The 22,358-nt window shown below is 36.8% G+C and overlaps 1 protein-coding gene across 2 annotated transcripts in view; it reads left to right on the top strand.

Annotated features, from left to right (window-relative positions):
• The window catches only part of fgf14 (fibroblast growth factor 14), a 122,130-nt gene that overhangs the window by 61,327 nt on the left and 38,445 nt on the right, over nt 1-22,358 (top strand). The window contains exons 1-2 of one of the 2 annotated variants that reach the window (XM_024287325.2): nt 11,142-13,157; nt 22,064-22,174. In XM_024287325.2, coding sequence (XP_024143093.1) covers nt 12,965-13,157; nt 22,064-22,174 — 304 coding nt within the window. In that variant the 5' untranslated portion in view covers nt 11,142-12,964. Of the gene's footprint in view, nt 1-11,141; nt 13,158-22,063; nt 22,175-22,358 lie in introns of those variants that run through there. The other variant, XM_024287324.1, reaches the window with a different exon arrangement.

The following is a 22,358-nucleotide window of genomic DNA, read 5'->3' as shown; positions in this document are numbered from 1 at the left end:
AATTTGTGTATAAATGAATAAATAATTATTTTAATTCTGGATGAGGAAGGCCATGCCTATTATGGGATAGCACTTCCAGAACATTGTAACTACACATCACTTCTCATTAACTGTAGACATGCAAAACAGTTTCTTAAGTCGTTTTTTGACCTTTGGTTCTTTCATAACTCACACCTTTGCAAACATTGCTCAAAGGCACTAACGCCTTTTTTTTCTGTCAGCTGACTCAAGTCTGCATATTTGCATAGAATTGTTTTTGTGTCTGACTAAAATGTGCCTTTTCTATTACATAATATATGATACGATTAAAAAAGTACAAGTGTGTCATCTAAAGGTTTTTATCATGTTTGTGTAAATTGTTGCATTCATTTAGGATGAGACTCATTTAGGAAAACTGCTTCCTGTGAGTTAACTCTGTGGTCACATGACCTCTTTGTGGTCCCAGGAACTCACGTTGACAGATGTGTGTCGTAAGGTTCTGATCTATATGTCAGTGCTTCTATGCATAACAAATAAAAATGACAAATGCTCGTCTCTTTTTTTTTTTTTTCCAAAATGTCTTTTTTTTTTTTTTTTATCTGTATTAGAAATAAAATGTTCAAAAATTGTCATGAAAATGTGGAGATCAGATCCATGGGGTTATCATCCCTGTGTTACACTTTTGTTGATTTTTTTTAATAAAATAATGTTTGCCCTCTTAAATATTTTTTCAATAACTTGTGAAAAATAATTTTTATATTTTTTTCCATTAAATTATGTTTATTTGAGTCATACTAAACAAGATTTCTGTAAGAACTGTTGCAACCTTTAAAGTGTTGATATTACAATTTTGTGAACCAAAATTTATATTAATTAATTTAATGATTGGACTTTATTGTATTGTTAACTTATCTTTTAAAGCAATGAAAGCACAAAACAATAGTTAAATAAATGTGGTTTTATTTTGCAGAGCTGTTCAGTTTTCTTTGAGCTGGAGCTCCTCACTGCCATCTGAGCTCTGTACTGCTCTCTAGTGGTGAAACACTGTTAAAGCAGTCTGACCACATCAGGTTATACATGAAAAAGAAAACAACTCAAACAAACTTTCATTAATATGTGTGATAAATTAATATGCCAACAGTAATAAAATCAGCTCTGTTCTGTATTTCTGTTGATATAGTGGCTATAAAAGCTGCTGCAAAAAGATTTAAATGAGGTTTGAGGAGGTTAAGATTTTATATCCAGAATACTGTTTGTATTTGTACTATTAATCAATTTTTAAAAAAAAAATCTGTTTGTTAGCTATGTTTCCCAAAAAACTAAAAATCTCCACTATATATTTATTTAACTTTTTCAAAATGAATCATAAGGAAAGTGCTTCCTTGCAAAATTAGTTTTGTAAAAGTTTTTTGCAAGCTCAGACTAATTTATGTGGAAGTGAAATAAAGTTTTTTTTAGCTGCTGATTTGATTAATTAAAAAAAATATATTAATGAATATTTTGGAGATAATTTTGTACATTTTTTCTCTTAAGAGAAAAAATACAAGAAATTAGACAAAATTTACATTTTCATCTTAGAAAAAAACAAAGATCACGCGAAAAAAAAAATAGTGTTCATTTTAAATAAAGTTAGGTGTGCTAAATCTATTTCTCACATAGCTTTTTTACATGTTTAAAGATTCTTTGGAATCTTTGCACACGTACATATTCAAAGGTTTGCCATTTGATCTGTGCCAGCATCAGTTCCATTGTAATCTGCACTGACTAATCACTGTTATTATGAGAGATTGTTCAGAATAATCACGGCGCTCCTCATCATCTCCATTATGTAACAGTCAAACACTCGCTCTCATGCACACTTCTACTGTCACGGCCGAGCTTCCGCTGTTTTTTTTCCTGACTTAACTCCCAGTGAAAAGGGGGTCGCAGTGCAAGTCCACGAAATAATTATTAGCTGTATAATTACAAACATCATTAGTTTTTCATTTCCTCTGATGAAAACCTCAATGGTGTGAGCTGTCAGCAGTGGGACGAGGCTCTTAATGGTGATTTATGGAGCGTGTTGTGTGAGTGCCAGTGGATTGCTTTAATGAAGCTGTGTGATTTAAGTCATTAGACTACATTTAAAGTGTCTTAATTTCTTTGTATTTTTATTCATATTAATATTAATGAAACTTGATTATTTTTAAACCATTATAGATAAAAATGACTGAAACATTTTCTGCTTTTAACCTTAACACTGGAGCTCCAGTGTTTATGTTCTTTGATTTACTGTAACTTTTCAACCGTTAACAAGATCAACGTCTGACGTTGATTGTGATAACGGTTGGAAAGTTACAGTAAAGATTTTGTTTTTAAGTGTCACCGGTGATGCCTTAGGTGTAAAAGGGTTAAATATATCCTAATGTGGGATTTGAAGTGACTCAAGGAATAATACAAAATGTAAATAACAAGGAGTTGCATAAAGCTGCATACACACTAAGTGTGTGACATGTGTTCAAGAACGCACTAAATGCATGTTTTTGATGTTCACACTGGACCAGCTGGGAGGGGTTTCTTCTTCTTCTTTTTTTTTTTGTTGTTGTTTTTTGGAAAATATTTGGTGCAAAACGTCAAAGTGATGCAAATCTCATGAATCTTGCTCCAGTTTTTTTTTCCTGCAGCTTTATTCTGATCTATAAAGCACTTGCTGTCATTGAAACCACAATTATTAATTTTGCCTCCATGATCAATTTCTAAATGGTTGTTACTTTTGCAAATGAAAAGAGACTTCATTTATATGTCACTATGAAGTCCCTGATTGGTCAACCCGGTTTGTCTTTCAACATGCAATCAGTGGACACACATCTTTAGAGCGCAAAAACACTCTTACAAATGTGCGTAGCTATGCAAGAAAAGGAATTTGAACCCAAAAGGGGCGGAGCATGACCCACAATTTTTTGAGTCAATATTAGTTTCAGCACTGACAAATATTGAGAAATCATCAATAAATGCTATTATAAGCTCTGCAAAAATAACAAAAACAACATTTCTAAATGAAATCTTGAGCCCCTCAGATGATGTCATTTGCATATTTTGTGATCCTTTCTTCTGTAGTGGTCTTCATTTGTCCCCCTTCTAAAGTCTACGCCAAATATAATTTCCTATCTTTGCCACTGGAAACACGTTTACGCACACTTAAGCTTTCATGAAGCGTTCGATACGGTCCGGTATTTTGAGTGTTTTCATTGTAAAATAAATTGATTTATTAAACAGTACCGAATTGTACCTCTAGGGGGCCCCGATCGGTTGTAGGTTCATAGAAAAGTGGCAGAGCTGCTGTATCCACCTGTTGATTGGCAGGAAGTGATGATGACATAAGAAAGCGCCAATATAGCGCTCATTTAAGCTAACGTTTCCAACGTTTGTAAGAATTATGCTCATTATAGCCTCTTACAATCTTCTTTCAAACAACATTAAATTCCTGTTATACACAATGTACCAGAAGTAAAGCACTAAAAAGATGTTGCTTTTCTAGTTGTCGCACTACAATGAGTGTAGCAGTGTACACTTCATATGTGCCATGAAAACAAACCAATCAGTGGAACGCTCGCAAAGATTAACTAGACCGGACAGAACCGCCCAGTAAACGAGGCTTCATGCAGACTTTTTATTGGAAGTGGTCGCTTGCGGAGAGAGGAGTCAACGTAACTTCACAGATATGCCAGTTTTTGTCTAAAGTAATACTTTTTTTTGGAAAACTTATTAAAAAAAATCTTTGTTTTTAGTTAGTTTCAGGGGCGGAGCTACAGTGGGTGGCAAGGGGGCAGCTGCCCTCTCCAAGAAAAAAGTTTTGCCCCATACTTGCTCTCCTGAATTTCTGCCAATACTAGTATTATTACTGACAAAGATTTAGAACTCATCAATTCAAGCTTCCTTACGCATTGTAAAAATAACAAAAAAAGCAACATTTTAAATGATATAAGAACAAAAACAAGGATATTTTTGATCTTATTGTTTCCAATATCTTCTTCTAAAGTGACCCCCTCCCTAAAATGTCCTAACTCCGCCCCTGGTTGGTTTCAAGTACAGCATATGGAAGCTCTGTACCTGAGGGTCAGCTACCTACTTTGGATCCTAAAATGGACCTTGAATAGGGACACGTTCTTTCTTTTCTTCTTCCTTTACTGCACCCACCACTGTGGTTTTGCAAACTCATCTTGCTGGCACACATGAAAAAACGTGGCATCTCGTGTATCCCCAGCAGCATTTTCTGACCTGATTTCCTCCACATCTCCTCTGCGAATTACCAAACGTCGCCTCACCTGACCTGACTTTACTCTGATTAACATTCTGTTGAGCTATGCGACACACAGATGCTCCTCCACCTGCAAGATATTAATTTTAATGTGCTTTTTTTTTTGCATTTTCAAGCTATAGTGGACATGTTTTTTCAGTTACCTCAATACCCTGAAACACGCACAAGCTTGTTGTCAGCCCTTCAGCTCTGGAGAGAGGCTATACCAGAGAGACTTGGACTAATTGATATTCTCTGACAGCATGATGTCCAGGGTTTCTCCGAGGATCCACACTCTGTGAAGCTGCTGACAAGGCATATTCCATCACTGCTGCAGACTTAAAATAGGATCAAAGGAGGGAGCGGGGTGTGTTTGTGTATGCGAGGCAGAATGGCAGGTAGAGGTGATGAGACAGAGGATGTATATGACCAGAATGTTGATTCTTAACTGCTTTTATTCCATTTTTTTAACTTCATTTTCTAATTTAGCGTAAACAAGAATTACTCATTCGTTGTTTTTTTCATGTGTTCACTTAATTCTATACATTCTATTTATGAATCATCTATTTTTATTCATCTTTGGCTATTGATAATTGGCTGTAACAGTTTGAAGCAGCCGTGTTTAATTAATGTCTCCGTCGGAGAACTTCACACCTCCAGCCCACTCCATCTCACGCCCAGGACAGTCCTGCACTCCATCACGCTCACAACATATAGACACATCATTAGGCAGCTATGCATGATCTCTGCTAGCATATTTCAATGACTTTCTGCTGATTATGAGAGATTATGTGGTGTGCGTTTGTGATGATTGTCTGTATGAGATGATGGAGCAGCTTTTTAAAGGTGTGTGAGCAGACTTGATGAGTTAGCTGTTCCGTTCACTCTGCAGTTGTTGCATCAGTTCTTCAAATTGATCAGATGTCCAGGGGTCTCCGGTTTAGCAGTTTGCTTCATGAGTCGTCCATCATTTACTCACATGTGCATCAATCTTTGTGCTTCAGGTTGCAAAAGGACACTCGATATATTAGAGTTTTTGATTTAAGTGGAAAAAAATATGGAGAGAAAATAGTCTCACCTGATATACTATACTATACTATACTATACTATACTATACTATACTATACTATACTATACTATTCAATCAAACTCTACTTGACTTTAGTTCATATTTAATCGATCAAATGTGACATAAGTGTGTTTTTTTGTTTGTTTTCAATTTTCTAATCAATGCATTTCATTATTTCTGTAATAACTTTCAAATGTTTGTTTGTTTTGTATTGTATTTTTCACAATTTATGCCTGAAATAAAACAATCAATCAATACTTGATTTGTAAAGGCCATGTCACACTGCCGCTATGTACAATGTGTGCATATTGCACGGATAAAAACTGGTCATTTGTGAATATGTGTGGAAAAAGTTGTGGTCATACATGAATTTTTCACACATGTATCACAAATGAAAATGTTAAAACCCTGGAAGAAGTACGAATAAACCACACAAAGAACACGTAAACCCGCACGTCATTGAATTTCTTCACTTTCAGAGAACTGGGTAGAAATCAATACATGTTAGCGCCATGGTCAGCACCTGTCAGGCCCTTGCAATGCTTTGTTTTATTTCAACTGTCTGATTCTCCTGGTTAAAAAGTCAACAATTTCATATAAAAGACCACAACTTTTCTCGCTTTCTGTGAAAGTGAGAGACCAGACCTTCTCCACATGGAACGATCGTGGAAAGCCACCAATTTGCACATGCATTCATCTATTAATTGGGTATGAACTACGTAAAATACGCATGAACTACGTATTTCAAGACTCAATCGACCAAAAATTTGTAAAAACTCAAAACCCATTGGTCAAAACCCTTGAAGTACATCTGCTTACAATGACGAATGACTTAACACTAATGTATCACACATGTATCACAGAGGAGCACATTCAACTGTGTGTACTTGCCATTGTGTATTCACAAGTACACTCCAATATCAAACATGTACAAATATGAAATACAATTTACGACGCGTAGTAGACTCTGACCTATAAACTCCTCTTGGGTTTGACCCTTCCTAGCTAAAAGGTAACCAAACCCTAAATCAACTTTATTTTGTCTGTTGACCTCCACAAATGGGACTTTGAAAGTGCTGATTGTTGGTCTTTGATCAATTTAGACAATTTAAAATAAACTCGTATAATTCTAAAAATAATGGTCAAAAACCGTCTGTGTGCTGCCCCCTACAGGTTGAATCTTTTTTTTTTTTGATTGGTCAAACCATTTAAGTCCTACATCATTTCAGAAGTCTGACGTCATGATCTGCAGCTCCACTAATGATAACAGTCCCGACCCCCAGCCCCAACCCCTGACTGGATTTTCACATTTCGGTTGTGGGTGGAGTCAGCCTCCTACTTCCCTGTTTGGTTACCCTTTAAGCTCCGTCCTACAAGGATAAAGAAGTCATTATACTTTGTGTAAATGATTTTGAACATTTGCTTATTCCTCATGTCAGAAAAAAATATTGGAAATTAGATTAGATTAGATTAGATTAGAATAGATTATCTAATATCTAAAACAGGCTTTTAATTCAGCTGCATCTCAAATATAATACTCTTCTGTTTCTTAATCTTAAAGTTCTATTTTATCTACATTGTTTCTATTTACTATTATATCTTTTAAAACTGTATTTTATCTGTTTGAATCTTACGAGCTGCTGACCTCTTGGTCTGCTCTAAATGGGTCCTAATTTGGTTAAATGAAGATTAAATTTAAAAAATAGAAAAATTAAATGGATTAGATTTTCAAGAAGAAGGAAAACATTCCAAATGAATTTTATAACTATCTGCCTTCTAGTGATTTTAGAAAAAAAAAACGACCCCCTGAGGGTTAATTATTCAAAGTTGGTTGAACTCTTGAGTCAGCCTTAGTGCTGAGCTTCTTTGAAGTCGTCCTCTATTTCACGGAACTGCAGTTTTTTGAAAGTTGAACATCCTTCATAACGTAATCAGGCGTCTGGAGGTTCTCGTTTGTTGTTTCTCTACAAACATCCGCTGTGGGACAGGCCGGCTTTCTGCCGTCATCTGGATTAACTATGCTGGTTTTTACATGAGGAGTTTACATTTGATAGTGTTGGCTACAAATCCTTTAAAAAATGAAACGGTGAAGAAAATCTGCAGCTTTCTTATCTGCAGCTATCTAATTTTGAGGTTAGATTTTAAATATGATAATTCAGAAATATCTTCTATTAACTTGTAGTCTATAAGGTTAATAGCTCTCAGTATTTTGTGGTTTCCTGAGGTATTTTTTTAAGCATAATTTTTTACAGATATATATTTGATTATATTACATAAGTCCACAATGAGCCTAAAACTGTCCAAAAAACTCCATTCCAAGTGGTAAATTTGGTCATTTTTTATTGTAAAAAAACCCCACAAAATTGAGATCAAACTATTTTTAAATTTTACAACAAAAGATCAAGCATGTAGATATAAAATAAAAGTATCAAATCCACTTCACTGTATCAATAAATTAAAAAATGATAAAACCTTACCATCCATGACTGCTGTGGACAAAGTTGCCAGATTGTGTCAAAGTTATTCAGCCCAAAAATCATCTGAGAACCACCAGACCCGTCAAAAAAAGATCAATCTGGCAACACTGGCTGTGGACCATAGATATTTTGCAAATGTCATTATTTTAAAATCCATGCACAGCGCTAGAATTGATTTACCACCATTTCTGACTCTAAAGGGCTTTAACACACCAACGGCCTCACAGAGAAGAACAAAAATCAATGAAGAAAATAGTTTCTCTATTTCTTATAGCCTTGGGTGAGTAACAGACAATGTTTTTAAAACTGTTTTACTGTGTGTTGGAGCAGGTAGTTAGAGGGTTAAATATCTTATAGGGTCCCTCTTAAATAAGGTATTTATTTATAAAGATATACTTTGTACATATGAAGTTAGTGTTTGTTGCTTTCTGTTTCTTCCCGCCTGCAGTAGACAGATATGCTTGGTAAGTTTTAATTGGACTTTTATTGGATTTTTAGAGGGTAATTCTACAAGAACATTACAATGCAGCGGCCCTGCACAGGAAAACAGCCTCTGGAGTAGACAGTGATACATTTGTGTCTTTAAACCACCACAGACCCCAAATTAACTTCATATGATGAACACGCTTATTGGATATTCTGTTATTGTATTTGTAGAAAACATTCTAAACAGGTGAGTTAAGCTGAAGTGGATTTTTACGGTGGCCTTTAGGGTCCATATTACATCAATAAATCCCTTTAAAGATCACAGCAACAATTTAAAAAAGCAAAACAAATATTAAAAAAATAAAAAAAAAACTTTCATGAAAAACAAAAAAGAAATAAGATGGAACGTTTTAGAAAAAAAAAGTAATTTCCAGGAATTGAAATGAAATATAAAAAAGTTAAACACAACCAAAAGTTATTTGATACTGGATCTGCTCCATACTAACCATTAAACGGTAACACAACAGGACAGTAGGAGATTTACAAAACTCTCAGCCCAGATTTGAAAAATACACACAAAAAAAAAATCTAAAATGTTGTATTTTGATATTTATTTTGCTGTTTTAATTGTGATCTTCAAAATATGTTTTGTTTTCAGTGATTTGTTGGTGTGATTTGGACCTTACAACGCCCACCTGCAACTTTCAGTTCTCTTTATCCTGAAGCAGGTTAATGGGGTAGAAAGTTTTGTCTCCGTAAAAACACAAATTTAAGCTGCGTGCTTGAATCATTGTGAGCTACAATTTTCATAACTTAAGTGGTTTCAAATAGTGCAATAAAACAACCGCTGGGGGCAAAACATAATGTGTCTGCATTTCCACAAATGCAAAACAATAAAAGGAAAATTTGAGAGGGATGTCATTACAGTCAGAATAGTTTGTGGTCATCCTAAATTTAATATATCTAATATTAATGTATTTTATTTGTCTTTTTTTGATTGCTTGAAGTAATCCAAATCCATTGATTACCTGTGATCCAAGTCCAAATCAAACAGAGTAGATCATTAGTTCCCCAGACTTTTTCTTAAAAACGCTTTCAAAAATCATTAATTGTGGTTTTATTATTTGCTCCTTGGTGGTTTGCAGGTCTGAGTTCAAGCTCCAGCCTTCATGCTCCGGTTAGCTCCGACCGGTTGACCCATCAAAACAAATGAGACATAAACAAGCATTGTGGGAGATGTACTCGTGGGCTCTGAGCTTTTATTGCTCAGCGGATGGGCTCATTACATTAAGTGCTTCAACATCTTAAGCATTAAAGTGGGAAAAGATGGAACAGAAAAGAAAATTACATCAATCCTGCGGTTTTAGAAAAGATTCTAAATTAAATTACCTCTAAGTCCTTAATAATGCTGTGGATTTTGATTAGCATAATTAGGATTTTTTTTATTTTTTTTTTTTAAAGCTGGGCTCAAGAAACGCTGAGTCATTCTGCAGCTATCAGATAGAGTCATGAAATAACGTAAAAAAACAACGTAGCAATTATGACCCAATAGGTTGTTTACCCCATTTTCTTTGCGTGACATTTGCTGTGGCCCAGCAGCAAGACATCTAATGTGATTTCCTCTAAGGAGATTGGATTGAAATGTCCTGACCTGATGAGGCTGCATTTATTCTGGATCCTGCTCCTCTGAACAAACAGACTTTTCTTGTTTTTCATGCACATAAGATATAAGCTACTCTTTATCTGCAGTGTTTTGTTTATGAGGTAATAAAGCTTTTATATAACTATATATTATTCATAGTGATTTTTTTTTTCCTTTGGTGTCAAATGTCTGTAGATTAAACCAAACGGAGCAAAAACCGTTCAATTTGTTATTGTTTTATTACTTATTCCAAGTTAGAAAATGGATAGAAAAGTTTGCTTTGTGGCCAAACTAAAGTGAACACCTCAGGGCAGACTGTCAGTTCAAAGTAACCGCATTAAAGCCTTGAAGGGCCGGTATATAAATCGAAGTCACAAGCAAAGGTCCCGACTTAGAGATGGAGTGGGACTGCCATGGACTCACACACATTCACAAGCAGGAGGAAAAAAAATGTAGGTATGTGCACCTTAGCGTTTCATCAATGATTTCATAGATCTTTGGTGTGTTTTTCTGGGTTTTACTTACTATAATGTCGATTTAGACTCGTAGTTTGTTCGTTTTTTGTGATGCATATAGGAAGCTGTCCATGCTTTCAGTTTCATACTGAGGTAAACCTCTTCCAGTTACCTTAATGTTGCATCGACTTTAAAGCAGAAACTTTTCATTTATGATAAATTATCAGGAGGTTGAAGATGAAAGTCGCAGTTCATCTACTTATGTGAGCAAATTTGTTGTTTTCTTGGTCCTGCATATCAGTAAAACTAACAAAGATTTTAATTTTTTTCTTGGATTGCTTAAATTTTATTTTAAAAATAATCCGCGGTGACATCAGTGTAACGAGAAAACATCTGAGATGTTTTCCAATGGTCCAGTTTGTCTGTGCCAAATCCACATCATTTTGAGTTAAAGAACATTTTTAACTTTTATTTTACCAGGAAATCCCATTGAGATTAGATCTCTTTTTTAAGGGACGAAAAGCATTAACAAAAGAAAATAGAATGGGTTCTTATAGGTTAAAAGTAATTTTCAATATAGGAAAAACCACACTTCTTCTTATGTATTTATTTTTGAAAAAAAGAAAAACATTTGCTTTCTATGTTAGTTTTATAAATACCTAATTAAATTGTATTCATTTTATTTTTATCCATTTTACTTTGTTTTCATTCATAATAATTAAAAATTACCACCACATTTCTTATATATTTTAATTTAATGTTAAATTAGTAGATCTTTGAAATATTGAAGTGTTTTAAATGACATTCATATCCGTGCTGATGGGTCCTGATGTGAGCTGACAGTGTCCGCTGCTGGCTGCTGCCTTAACTGCACGCCGGCATCAGTGAACAGCATCACAGCAGCAGGACAGCAGCTTTGCTGCATCCACAGAACGCGGTGATGCTCCTGCATCCGCACAAGCAGAGCTTTCCTCCTGTGTGCGTTGAAAGACTGTAAAGGATCATTCGTTTTTCCTCTCGCCTTCGTTCAGCTGCATCCAGCTGACTGTCAACAGGTGTGCGGCTCAGTCTCCCATGAGCCCAGCAGGTTTAATTACTGCAACAAACAGCAGATGGCTCTCTTGAGTTTTTTTCTAATTTCTGTGTGATTGAAGCTGGAATTATAGTCAGCCTAAACCCAGCAAAATTGCTAAAACTGTTCTTTAAAATGTTTATTATAGGGAGAAGACATTCAGATTCGCATTAATATTTGAGGTGAGGGTTCCTCACACGTTGGGGTGAGGGTGTCACCTCGCTTTGGTGGACCTGAGGCACCTTTTGGCGCATGTCATGGGGAGGCAGCTGTGAAGAAAGCCTCTCAAAGTGTGGTGCTGAAATGCACGGAGCTGTCCGCGGTGCTGAAATGAAGGCTGCAGCCTGACGTTTCTGCTTTTCTTTGACGCACAAAGTGAAAGGCATTTAGTTGGATGTTTTTGGACACCATATGGGGGGGTGTTGGGGTTTGAATAATGCACCCCACATTTTTTTTATTCTGCAATGAGATTCTGACTGTAAAGTCGCCTGAAAGTGTCTCCTCCTCAGAGGAGTGAAAGATTGCACGCTACCAGCAGCATGCAGAGCGGCGGTTTATCCACCTCCGAGCAGCAGGGGCTTGAAGAGGGAGGGTGTGGGGGAGGACATCCTCCACCGTCAGGCGTGTACTAACGAGTGTTCAGGACTTGTTGATGAGAAGATTTAAGAGATGTGTTGATTTAAGATTAACCGAGTGACCAGTTCTTTATTTATTTTTCCCTTTTGACTTGGAGGAATATTTGGCTTCTCGGGAAAATCCTTCCTGCGCTCTGGTTACGCGTCATGACGCGCGGATCGCTTGTCCGTTTTTAAAAAAAACGCATCCATCTTTGCAAAAAAATACCATCTTCACAGATTTTTCCCCCCCTTGAATACACGAAGAGACTCTAAATGCTGGATTAGAAATCCTCATCTTTTTTGGCACCGCTCCTATCCTGTCTCTGCGTCCCCCCGTGGCTCCTCGGGGGACCTCGTCGCTGGTTTCTTCTTGGAAACTTGGCTTGGCCCCGCGCTGCGCGCTTCAGCCGGGCGTGATCCTTGTAGGAGGCGCCTGTGTTTGTTTTAATTGCTGGCGGCGCGCTGCACGGGCGTCCCCGCGTCTTCTGATAAAGCAGTCTGGCAGAGGGATCAGGGAAGACGAACAAGAGGAGGAGGAGGGGGTCGGATTTCAGGGGAAAAAAAAGATTTTGATGCACGTGACCACTCCACAGACAGTGAGCAGAAAAAAAGGACCGTATAGGTATGAATAATCCCTCTGGAGTATCAGCGCGCGCGAGTCTGACATTGCTCTCCATCCATCACTGATGTGTGGATTTACGCATTCCATTTTCTCCCACCCCAATTTTTTTTTTCTTTTCGATGAAGACAATTTGCTTTCATGTCATGTGTTCTCGGACTGAAATAAGAATGAGATTCTAGAGATTTGCCCAGCTGGAGTTTGACATCACCCATAGCTGCGACCATGGGACTGTGACCCGCCGGGGCTGCGAGCTCTGACAGGCGACTGTTTGTGTAGTCTGTGCTCCGCCGGGCGCAGACTGGACCTGAGCAGCTGTGACATTTTGAGCCATGGCTGCTGCCATCGCGAGTGGGCTGATCAGGCAGAAGAGACAGGCGCGGGAGCAGCACTTGGACCGACCCTCCACCAACCGACGCAGAAAAAGCCCCAACAAGAACAAGGGGCTCTGCAATGGGAATCTGGTCGACATCTTCTCCAAAGTGCGCATCTTTGGTCTCAGGAAACGGAGACTACGGAGACAAGGTCTGGGAACTTTGATGTGTCTGTTTTGTTCATATGTATGTAAAAGTTTAGTCACTATCTGAAAAAAACTTATTATAAGAGGAGCTAATTGAATCTTTTGTGGCTAAATTCAACATTTGTTGACAAAAGTTATCTTTTAAAAGTGTTCAATATCTGTGATTTGACTGAAAGCTGTCAGAATCCTTCTGCTTTGGCCAAGTATACTGAGCTGTCGCAGGTGCCACTTCTAAAAAATATTGTCTTTTTAATGCCTATAATTCATATAACTGTCTAGCGCTACAATATCAGCAATGAATCCCATTTCTACGAATGTAAAAAGGTCAGTGTCTCCCTGGATTGAGGGTTACGCTTTTCCAACACAATCTCCTCTTTAATTTTGGGGGTCACCGGCCTGCTCCTCCAGCACATATTCATTCCAATTAGGAAAATGTCAGGAGAGCAGAGTCAGTAATTAGTTCGGTGCACCAAACTGTGTGAGTGTAGGAAAATGTAGATGTCAAATTGGGAAGAATAAAATAAATAATAAATAAAAAATCCACCTTTTTCAAGGATCGTGAATGTTAGTACCTGTGAGAGATCAGGTGTTTGACCTGTTGCTTCAGCTTTGACCTCATCGGATTTATGTGGATTTGACTGATTTTAGCTGCTAAATGGAAGGTTTCGTTGTCGGTTTTGCTTTCAAATTAGGATAAGAGGTGCTTTCAAATCCAAACATAGATGACACTCAAATGTCTCCTTGGTCATCCCTCTGTGATTCCAAGGATTAAATAGGCTTTGATAAACCAGGAGCCCAAAGAGGACACATCTGGACAGAGTTAATGAATAGAAAAAACATTTATTTTAATTCAGGATGCTTCTCTGTCCCATCTGTATGTGTATTAGTCTGCAGGAATTTCTTCATGTAAATGTGTTGACTTGGCTGGCCTTATTCTGACCTTTTTTTTCCAGTAGTGTCTGAAAGCTTCTAGATACCACGTGTGGGGGCAGATGATGGAACCATGTGTGGGTGAAGGATTAAAACAAATAGGAGACATTTGAAATTTAATTTATTTCAAGCAATCAAACAACCAAAAATACTAAAGAAGTCAAACAAAAGAAAAATACATATATACATAAGACATAAGACAATTGATTTGATTAGAAAATAAAAATAAAATAGGTACATGTCCATACATCCACACACGCACTTGTATGATCCCAATATAAATCATAAACAGACACTTATATATGCAGTACATAACACAATGAATGGGAGTTTTGTCAAAAATGGTTAATTAATGGTTTCCAAATAAATAGGATGAAATACATTTATATTGTATATTCCTACCCAAATTATCAGAGGCTGATTTTCTTTAAAAAAGTACAGTTTTGTTCACCGTAGTGAGCTGCAGTTCTGCATTTTTGTTCTTATTCACTCATAAATGTCTCTGAATATCTCAGAAATGATAATCCACAAAACCAGTCATCAGCTCAAGTGACTCTTAACTGTGAAATGGGCTTTGCAACTTTAGGGATAATTTGGGAAAACCATTTAAAAAGGGATTTCTTTATTCCCATTTTTGAAAAATCTTATTGAATTAAACATTACATTTTTCTTTTCTTTAAATTATTTTAACTAATGTCCAATTTCAATCACAATCTTTTTTATACCACTCCTTAAATGGTTTTGATCTTGATTTTGTTGTATTTAGCAAAAAACAAACCAAAAAAAAAAAAAAACGTGTAGTTTTCTTGGACATAGTTTCTGCAGAGCAGCAGGAGTTATTCCCCTCTAACCATAGGTGTGAAGTAAGTCCACCCCCACTTCCCATCATTCCTTTGGTTATTGGCTCTCCCTCTAGCTTACAGCCCCTAACAAACTGTTAAAAAGTGAAATGTTGGATCATTTAAGAAAAACTCTTAAAATTTTTATTTTTTTTTCATTAAATTTTAAACAATGTTTTTAAGGAAAAGTAAACAATTTAAATCTAACAAATTAAAGAACATTTGTTAATTGATAAAAATGGTTCACTTTTTGCAGTGTACCACGAACCTAATATTAGTGGCACAAGGAAACATGAAGCTTGTGGCTTACAGCTGTAGCTTAAGTCATATCTCCAAGCTTTTTTCCAAATGTTTTTGTCTCCTTATGATTCACAAATACTCAGAAAGTATATTTTAGGTTTATATATATCCTCCATTATTAGAAAAATCATCAAGAGCATGTTCAAAACACCTTTTTCATCAGAGTGGTGGAAAAAGCTCATAAAACTCACTCAGGTAAAATCACATTTTGCTCCCATATTTTTTTTTACATAAACTTCACTCATTCACGTCCTTCAAAGCTCCTTTTTGCAACCAAAAGTGCCATCTTTCATGGTACACTATGAAAGGCTAAACTGATCAAGTGTTGCTTGAAAGCTTTAATTTTTTTATTATTCTTTTTTTATTTTCCAACTTTAAGTTTTGTGATTGCAGCTAAGCAGATATGAACTTTTTTTTTGCCACTCAGAATGGGAATATGTGCTGAAGTAACATCCACATTCAGAGATCTGTCGACATGCGGGGGCGGGATTCACTTTAAAGGACCCCTCAGTCCCATCCTCTCTTTGGCACATGGGGTTAGCTTTGGTAATACACCAGATTATCTCTATTTATGCACTTTCTAAGACTTCAACTTTATCAGAACCAGATTTTTTTTTTAGTTTACACCAAAGTTCTTAGAATGTTGAGATCCTATAGGTAAATAAAAAAAAAGAAAAGGTTCTTGTAATGACACAGATGTGGGCGTCTGTTCTCCTCTGGGAAAACGCTGGGAACACTTTGTGTCTTTTCTGTCACATTAGCTCCAATTTTTCATCGTTCATGTGCGTTGAAGGCAGATGCAGAAGCACCAGATCAGCCTGATTTTTTTTTTTTTTTGAAGGATTAAATGTGAGTTGCAAATCCTATTATGCTTTAACCCCAGCAAGTGAGCAGAGGGCACATCCAGCTCGGACCATAATCTCACTGCCCTGGCTCTAATTATCTGGTAAGATTAGATTCATAAAACCGTTAGATCAAGTTACGCAGATCAAATGATTAGATTAGTTAAGTCTGATCTAGAAACCCATCTGAGATGAATGGCTTCCTGCACCTGTTTGTTGAAGGCAGCAGTGCGTCATCAGTCAGCGCTCACAGCTGTCACTACCAGATGACTTATTGGTGAAAAGTCAGAGATGGTGTTGGTATAAAAAGTGACAGATCTGTAAAATTTCTCTTCAAATTTCTTTATGTGGAAGCAGCACGGAAGGAGGGGGGGGGGTCTTTCCCTGCTCGGCTGGAAAAGCCCTTCTTCAGGACCAGAAACATCCAAAGTGGGTCAGACGAGGGAAGAGCTGACAGCGGTCTACGAACGCCGCCGCAGCTGTGTCCGTGTCTGCGTGCCAGCCTCTTTCCTTCATGCTCCGCTTGCTTTGCCTTGCATGAGTTTGTGCGTCTGTGTGGGGATGACACAACACAAGACGACGACAGAGAGGGAAATGAACGAGCTGTCAAAAGGCCACTTATAGGAAAGCGAGAAAAAAAATAAAATAAAATTAGACCCATTTCACGGCAGCCTCATTTACATAGAAAAAGGACTCTGGCTGGACGGAACAATTTAGGATTCTTGTGCTCCTTGTTTTTCAAGGAAACCCCCCGCTGCTGCCAAAACCAGGACTCTGTTTCCCTAGAAACAGACAGGCCGTGCTTCAGTTGAAAATAAAATCTGAAAAAGGCTACTTTTTTGTCATTTTTATAGTCAAGCAGCAAAAAAGTTCCTATTTTTCCACTACATTTTTGAAGAATTTTGGAGAAAAACAGCAAAGATCTCTGCATCTTAAAGGTGATGCCACAGGGAGAATTTAGGGTTAAAGAATGCACATCCGTTAAAATGTTTTTTATTACATTTTTTCACTCTCTCATTTATGATTTTCAATTAAGGATCCACTCTATTTAACATTTTGTCTCTGGTGTTTTTAGCAAATCTAAAGAAAATTAAGCTAAAAATTGCACCTTATTCAATCGTCGTGAATCAGAAGCAGACGAAAAATGATGTCTAAAAAAGGTTGTAACTACGGCAAGCAACAAGCTCCCTTATGCATTCACTTGCAGATAAATAGATCCATAAATACAAACTACGGCCCAGGGGCCATATGCGGCCCATTTAACTCTTTAATCTAAACTGAAATGATTTTAATTACCCTTATTGTTTTTTTTCCTTGTAATTTCGATGTCTCCCCACAGATGGCGCACTACAAGTAAATTCAAAGTTACTCTGCATCCATAGTGTTTTAAGAGTTGTGGTTTTTCCGATATTCATGTGTGATTTCCAAGTTATTTATCCGACTTTTCCAACCCAACATATATGCAGCATTTCCCTCAAACACATCAATCCATTGGTGAAAATGACACTAAAATGAGAACAAAACCACCGTTTTTAAAAAAAATCTCCAAAATATTCAGTTTTGAAGTGATTTCCAATCAAGATCATGGCGTGTTCATCCAGCTCCGTGTTCTTCCTTTCTTTCATGAGGTGAATTACCAAATCTGCTCCTGGTCCGGCCCCTTATGCCGGATTTTAGAACCCTTTGTGGCCCAAGAGTAAGAAAGTTTGCCCATCCCTGCATTAACGTCTTCGTGCATAGTTGCAATATTGCTCGCCATTTTTCTTGCACCGCTAATGTTAGGTTGAGGGTGTGAGGGGCTGTAAGGTAGTGGGACAGTGAGAACAGATGGATGATGGGATGTGGAGGCAGACTTACTCACTTGAATTTGAAATTCAAATGAACTCCTGCCGCTCTGCAGAAACTATGTCCTAGAAAATAACAGTTTAAAAAAATGTTGGCTGAAAACAACATAATCATCTTAAAAGACCACTGGTGGTGATTTTACAATAGATCAAAAGATGATCAAAATGAGACTTTACAATAATGAAATGATAATAATTGTCAATATGGTAAAGAATAAGAAGGAAAGTGAATTAATGATTTAAATCCAGTAGATTTATGAATTTAAAAACACATAAATCTGCTTCAAGTCATCATTCATCAATCATTTTTCCACCAAAACTCTCCCACGAGCAAATAGCAAACTCCACACAGATGGAAGGAATGTTCCACGCAGGGGGCAGAACTAGTTTTAGGATCGTAAGAATACTTTCACAAGCGAGCAGGAGAGGTCACAGGAGCGTATGTATACTACACAAGCACAAAGAAGAGGTTTCATGAGCGTGCGGGAGTTGAATCCTGCACCCGTGGAACGTTCCTTTCTTTCGTGGAGTTTAATATACACTCATGGGAGAGTTTTGGTGGACATTTTACTCCATATAAATAACCCACATGACTTCAGTATGTAACTGAAGACATGATTGGGTTAATTCTTTTAAATCAGGGTTAGGGTCAGAGTCTGTCTGAGGCTGGACTATATGGGGTTCCATTTGTGCCAAAAATATTTTTGTGCATCCACTGTCTATATATTTGGTATTTTGTCTATGTACAAGTTTATTAAACAGTTGTTCATGTCTACGTACTGCTAAGCAACATCTTCTGGGTGTCCTGTGAAACTACAGGAGGTAACGCCGCTAGCAACTGTTGCTAAGGACTTTTCTGATAACCAGGTCCAACGACAAAAGCAAATGCAAAGTTTTAAGCATAAAGTAAGCTTAAACATCATATCATCAAATGTAGAAGAAATTGTTTAGAAGACATTGAACTTTCATAGAAAGGCGACCAGGGGACAACGAATGGCCAGTGGGCCGCCAGTTTGAGACCCCTGCTTTAAATTGAGCCACATGTTAGTTTGTGAACACTTACATTTCAGTTGCAGTTTTGTTCAAATATCTAGATTCTGCAGCTTTCCGTCTCAATCAGACGGTCTGAACATCAAACCACGACGGGGAGGGTTTGATCCGTGTGTGTGTGAGACACACCGTCTCACTCGCCCCAGGAAACGCAGCCAGTGTCGTATGATTTATAGCACCACGAGGGAGCCAAGTTCACCGCACACACATGGCAACCCCTCCATTTCACACACTCACAATAAGCATTCGCACGGAAACCACCATTGAGCCCATTTTAATTATTACAAATTGCTCTCTGGTGAACTTTCCCTGAAATCAATCTTACTCCACCAGGTAATGTTCGAAGGCCGGTCAAAGCCATTAATCGATCACAGATTTGCATGTATCTACACAAAGGTAATTGTTCAAAGAAGCTATGCATTTATCTAGAATGCATGCAAAAATACATTAGTAGAATTGGGGCTTCTTTGGTTGCAAATAAAGGCTTGACACACGATCAAATGGTTTCACTTCCCTGCAGAATCCTCCGCATGACATCTTGCTGCAGCCAGAGGGTAATACTGTAGGGGCATGCGACTGTTCTGTACTTGCACTTTGGTGATTGAAACCACCAACTTTGCAGAGGGGGGACTGACATAATGAGAGCAATTTGCATGAGTAATACGAGGAAGGAGGGCCGTTTGAGAAAGATCTTGTTGCTGCAGTGAGTTTGATTGCTGAGATATGAAAAATGGAAGTGTTGAGATGTCTTGGGGATTGGTTTGTGGGTCAGCTGGTAGAAAAAGGACACTTTTGTGCTGTTGGTGTACAAATACTGCAGCAGAGTGATGGTTTACACAGTCTTTTTGTGTGCTGCAGATAGATTTATTCCGAAAATGTATTCTTTATTATGACATTTTAACCATCGAACTTATTAACCCTTAGTAGTCCGAGTCTTTTTGAGCCTTTTTTTTCTCCTTTGTGATATATTTAACTATTTATATTTGAAACTGTTTTTTGTTGCAATTTTGGATCTAAATCTCTTTCGTACCTTTTCACAACTGCATTTTTCATTATATTCCACATTAATCCTGAAACTGTCTGAAAACCTCAATTTTACATGGTAAATTTAGTCATTTTTTTGCTGCAAAGATTAAAAAAAATATGATCAGTTTTTATTTTTTATAGCAAAATATATAGAGACAAAATTAAAACGTGTAAAATGACCAGCAAGGCAAAGAAAGGTCATAATTGTGAAAAAAAGTCTAAAAATACAGTTGAAGCTGCACTGAACTAAACACAAATTAAAAGAATTTATTCTGAAGGTGGAGCTAGAACATTATATAAGGGGGGATTTTGTATGGCAAGTGAAAGACGTAGAGTAGAAGGTAATTACATATAAAAATACATTTATAAAATACATTTTTTTCTTATTTTTGTTATTTATATTAAATATAATAAGAAAAATTACATTTTAGCTGAGCTTTTTAAATTAATATTAAATATATTTATAAAAAAAGTATTTTTAATTTTATTGTTGCCATTAATAATGATAATGTATAAAAACAAATATTTTTTGATTATTTTTGTTATTAATATTAAATACATTTATAAAAAAATACACTTTTAGTTTTATTTTTATTAAAATTAAATACATTTACAAAAATACATTTGTTTCAATAATGTTATTAATATTACATATATATTTACAAAAATACATGTTTAGTTTTATTTTTGTTATTGATATTGAATTCCTTTCAGAAAATGCATTTAGTTTTATTAATGTTAATAATATTACATTTATTTAAAAAAAATACATTTTTAGTCTGCTTTTTGTTATTAATATTAAAACATCAGTTCTTTCAGTTGAGTTAATGGAGTAAATATTGATGATCTAATCTTTGTGAATAATGATCCTAAAATTGACCCAAAATTAGGGGTGCAAAGGTTTTTGCTAGAGGGCAGCTGCCTCCCCTTGCCCCCATCTAGCTCCGCCCCTGCTCTGTTTCAAGGTGTGTCCTAATTATGTGTCATTACTCTTCCTGTTTGTTTTAAACCAAAAAAATCAAAGCTAAAAACTTTTAAACTTTCAATTTTGAATGCAAACTATGCTAATAGAGGGGTTACTGATGGTTAATCTGCCAGTCTAAATACAAATCTGTAGATTTTTTAAATGCTCTTTTAAAATTCATTATTTTTTTAGACTTTTTTAGACATTTTTCTTCATTAGAAGAGACTTTTGTATTTGTTTTGGTGCTGTAGATTACCAGTGGACCTTTCAGCCCTATCCCCTCTTTTTATAGCCAAAGGTCCCACTGCTCCCTGATGCCTTCACCTGAAAGAACCGTTTCAGAATAGAATGTCCTGACCTGCAAAGTAGCAAAAAAATACGCACAACACATGACACTGGCCTCATCGAGACCTCTTGAGATCCCCTCTGTGGGCACTTACCATCTATCTCTTCCGGTGTTTCTCACACACATTCACACACAGCTGCTCTCAGGAAAGATGGTTTAGGCGCAGGTGAAGTTGATTTTTCACCTCCCCGGGGTGTTTTAAAATAAAATCCTGTGTGATGGCTGTCTCTACGATAAATCTGGAGCTGAGGGTATATGGGGCTGGACACTCACGAGTTTTGAAGACATCCCTTATAGCTCTAAGATACAACTTTTTCAAACCGTCTCCTTCACACGTTTTCATTTGTACTCTCATTCGGTTACATAAAGGCAAAACAAAATTAAAAAATAAGAGCTGCAGTGGCTCTAGGCAATTAAATGGCAGGAGCTATTTATTTACAGTAAATATGAGGCTAATTCCCCTGTTGAATCAGCCAGACAGTTCAGAGCACTCGCTATTATATTCTACGCATTAAGAACCCAGAGAGGGTGCTATTGGGTTCGTTATGGGAGTCAGACAGCCCACAGATTAATTCTGATGTTTATAATTAGATAGTCTGTCCCCGAGCGGGATGGGGCTTATAGATCTGGAGGGGGTGGTTTGAGGGATTCTGTGGAAAACATGAGTCTCATGATGTTGCGGGGCAATTTTTGCATTTAGGGTTGTCCGATAAGATATTACTTCACCAAACCTTTATAATTAACTCTTTATTTTTCTGTCTCATTTGCAGATCCCCAGCTCAAGGGTATAGTGACCAGGTTATATTGCAGGCAGGGATACTACTTGCAAATGAACCCTGATGGCTCTCTTGATGGGACCAAGGATGACAGCAGTAATTCCAGTAAGTATCTTTATGGTAATGCTTGGCATTCTGCAAATTCTCTGCAGTTGTTTCAAAGGAATGAACTACAGTTAGCATGACTCAGCGATAAAAAATATAAATATATATATAGATTTTTTTTTTTTTTTAAGCAGCCAAGCCATTTGAATATGTTTGGTTGAAAAATTCGACCATCTTCCTGTTT

The sequence above is a fragment of the Oryzias melastigma genome, linkage group LG21 (assembly GCF_002922805.2).
Source record: "Oryzias melastigma strain HK-1 linkage group LG21, ASM292280v2, whole genome shotgun sequence".
Lineage (NCBI taxonomy): Eukaryota > Metazoa > Chordata > Actinopteri > Beloniformes > Adrianichthyidae > Oryzias > Oryzias melastigma.
This window is presented reverse-complemented; position numbering and strand designations above follow the sequence as displayed.